We start from the raw sequence: 2,963 nt of genomic DNA, 5'->3' as shown, positions 1-2,963 counted from the left end.
GCGGCGATCTTGACCATCACCCGGCGCCAGGTAACGACCGCACCCAGAACCCCACGGATGGTACGACATCTTTAAAAAGACGCGTCTTTAAAAAGACGTTCCACCCGTGAAGCTCTTTTAGATGGAAATTGCTCTTTTAGTGTGCTGAAGCGCACAGGGGAGATGGCCGTCTGCAACGCACACAGGGGGTAGTGCAGCCTGATGTGTGCAACCCACTCGACACGGGAAACCACCGCCGCTGAAGCGCCGTACCACCAGCACGAGAGCCCACGAAGAGCGTGCTTGACTGTAGCTTTACTCTTAGCAGAAGGTCAGGAGCAGAACTATAGAACCGCTCGTCTCCTAAGCGAAAAGCTGAATATGCGCTGCATCTGCTGCCTACTTATACTCACGCTGTGATCAGCGGCAGCTGGATGCAATAATCGCATGCCAATGTGCATTGGCTCATTTAGTTTACACTCGAAGTAGATTGGTCTCTCTAAGCGAGATCCCAATTTGTCGCAGGAGTTTATTACGCACACACACACTTTTGCGTAATAAACCAATGTGAATGAAGTGTGTGGCCTGCTGGTGTCCAGCAGAGTAATATATTCCTTTGAGATCAATCAGACTCTGTCTTTGCTCTGCCCTTCAGCTGTTTTCTCTGTGAAGGAATGAGTGTTTTCTCTCTGTGTGTTTGTGCAGGTTTTGGGGACGCAGTCAGAGGAGACGTGGCCAGGTGTTCACTCTCTCCCGCACTTCAAACCAGGTAAATGTCCTGTTCATCTGACTGTAAATGACACATGCTGGCATGCCCTTGAGATGGCATGCCATACATCCCTCATCCGCCCAGAGGCATGACTCATGCCAGCAGACGAGTTCTGGGAGCTCATAAACACACACACACACACAGATCTCACTTGACAACAAGCAAACAACACACATATGAGCACTAAACACTGTAAAAGAAACCATTGCTACTTCTGCAAGTATTTTTTGCAAGTACTTTGATTAATTGCACAAAAATATCAGTTTGACTTCACTCATGCATTTTATTGCACATCATGTGAGATGAAGCAACTTAAATATCATTTTGTTCAAGTTTGATATCAGGGACATGAAGCATCACTGATTCTCTTGAATGATTGTCATTGATGGCAAATCTGACGTATTTTGAGATGCAAAAATTGCCTTAAACACAAGACTATTGTTTGGCTTCGGAATGGTGTGAGCTGAGATTACTGCACTTTTTTATTAAATTAGCCATATCATATAAACATGCAACAGGTTAAAAATTAACTTTGCGCAGGATGTGCAGAATGTATCTGAACAATATCAAAACAGTGTTATTATTGTGAACTAGAGCTATTAAAAATTGCTTTTGGTAAATGAAATAAAGCTGAAATCAAATATAAATATTACATGAAAAGTTGAAGTTGTATTTAAGTTCTTAGAGCTTAAACGTACTAAAATGACTAAGTTAAAACTGAAATATGTAATAAAATAAAAAAATAGAAATATTCAGAACATTAATAAACAGTGTTGTAGTAAATAAACAATACTAAAATAACACTATTCAAGCTGAAGGTCAAGGTATATGACATAAATATATATTATAGAAGTTATATTAATAGTTATAATATTTCTGACTGAATTAAACATGCATCAATGATGAGGTCACATGACAACAGTTTCATGCAGCTCAGTGTGTAGTTTGCAGTGCACTTGCATCTGAACATATCCGGTGAGGACACACTGCCCTCTGCTGAGCGGCACTTCAGTGACAATAACATCATCAGAGAGACAGACACCGAACAAGCTGTTTTCAGAATAAATCGTTCCATTAATGAAGATCTAATGGTCTCAGGTGCGAGATCAGAGCACAAATACAGAGAGCTGTTCAGATCTAAACTCTACCAATCCTCCAGGTCTGATGTTCCTCAAGGTGACCTTAAAATAAAACCGCATTACTGCAGCTGTGAGCATCCCAGTGAAACCCTCAGACAGTGAATCTCCATTAAACACCATCTCTGCTCTGTTAGTCTGTATATCACCATTACATTTGATCAGTAACAGTAAAAGAGATTGTTTTGTGATGTGAACAAGAGCATTTTCATCATGCGCGTGCCTCAAAAGAGGGCTTACAATGACTTACAAAGATACATAACAGCTACAAGTGTATGCACTACTTGCTTTATGCAAGCACTATATAGGATAAATCACTATACAGGATTTGCTCTATTATACTTTATCGACACGAATTGATAGGTGAAACAACAAACAGCCACCCACAAATAGTCTATAAACAAAGCATCAGGCTGTCTTTGAGTTCACATGAACAATAGTTAAAGTTACTCGTCGTCAGGCTACAGAAGAATACCATAATTCCTCCGTTCAGTTAGGCCTAAGACATCGGGAAAACCATAAGGGCTGGTATACCATTTATGTTGAAATGTAGATCATATCTGCTTACACCACTGAACTGACGCTACATTCAGTAATTAAAACTGTTATACCAATTAGGTCTCAGAATCATGCAGTGCTCTTCCCAACAATACGTTACCTAAAACAATATTTTAACAAAGTGCTGGAAATGGGCAAGATTCTCTGGGCTGTCTTTGAGTTCACATGAACAACGGTTAAAGTTACTCGTCGTCAGGCTACAGAAGAATACCATAATTCCTCCATTCAATTAGGCCTAAGACATCGAGAGTCACGCAGACCTATAACAACCCAGCCACAACACATAATTGTGAATAACATGCCTTACCTTAATACAGAATCGACCACAGAGTCCAACGTTTATATTTTATTCTAAGAATCTTTGAGTTAACATGTAGGCTACTAAACATGAGTGGAATTTGCACCGCAGCTCCCCCACACCTTGATGCTGCTCATGACAAGAATAGCATTTATAGTTATCTTTATTGAAGTGAATTAGGTTTAAATCGCCGTCATGCATGAATGAATTATATTTTTGCAAT

At 40.2% G+C, this 2,963-nt stretch overlaps 1 protein-coding gene across 1 annotated transcript in view; it reads left to right on the top strand.

Annotated features, from left to right (window-relative positions):
* The window catches only part of cdk14 (cyclin dependent kinase 14), a 122,569-nt gene that overhangs the window by 65,119 nt on the left and 54,487 nt on the right, over nt 1–2,963 (top strand). Inside the window, exon 9 of the mRNA XM_016466858.1 lies at nt 685–748. Coding sequence (XP_016322344.1) covers nt 685–748 — 64 coding nt within the window. The remainder of the gene's footprint in view (nt 1–684; nt 749–2,963) is intronic.

The sequence above is a fragment of the Sinocyclocheilus anshuiensis genome, unplaced genomic scaffold (assembly GCF_001515605.1).
Source record: "Sinocyclocheilus anshuiensis isolate Anshui unplaced genomic scaffold, SAMN03320099.WGS_v1.1 scaffold480, whole genome shotgun sequence".
Lineage (NCBI taxonomy): Eukaryota > Metazoa > Chordata > Actinopteri > Cypriniformes > Cyprinidae > Sinocyclocheilus > Sinocyclocheilus anshuiensis.
The sequence above is the reverse complement of the archived record's forward strand: the minus strand, read 5'-3'. Positions and strand labels throughout refer to the sequence as shown.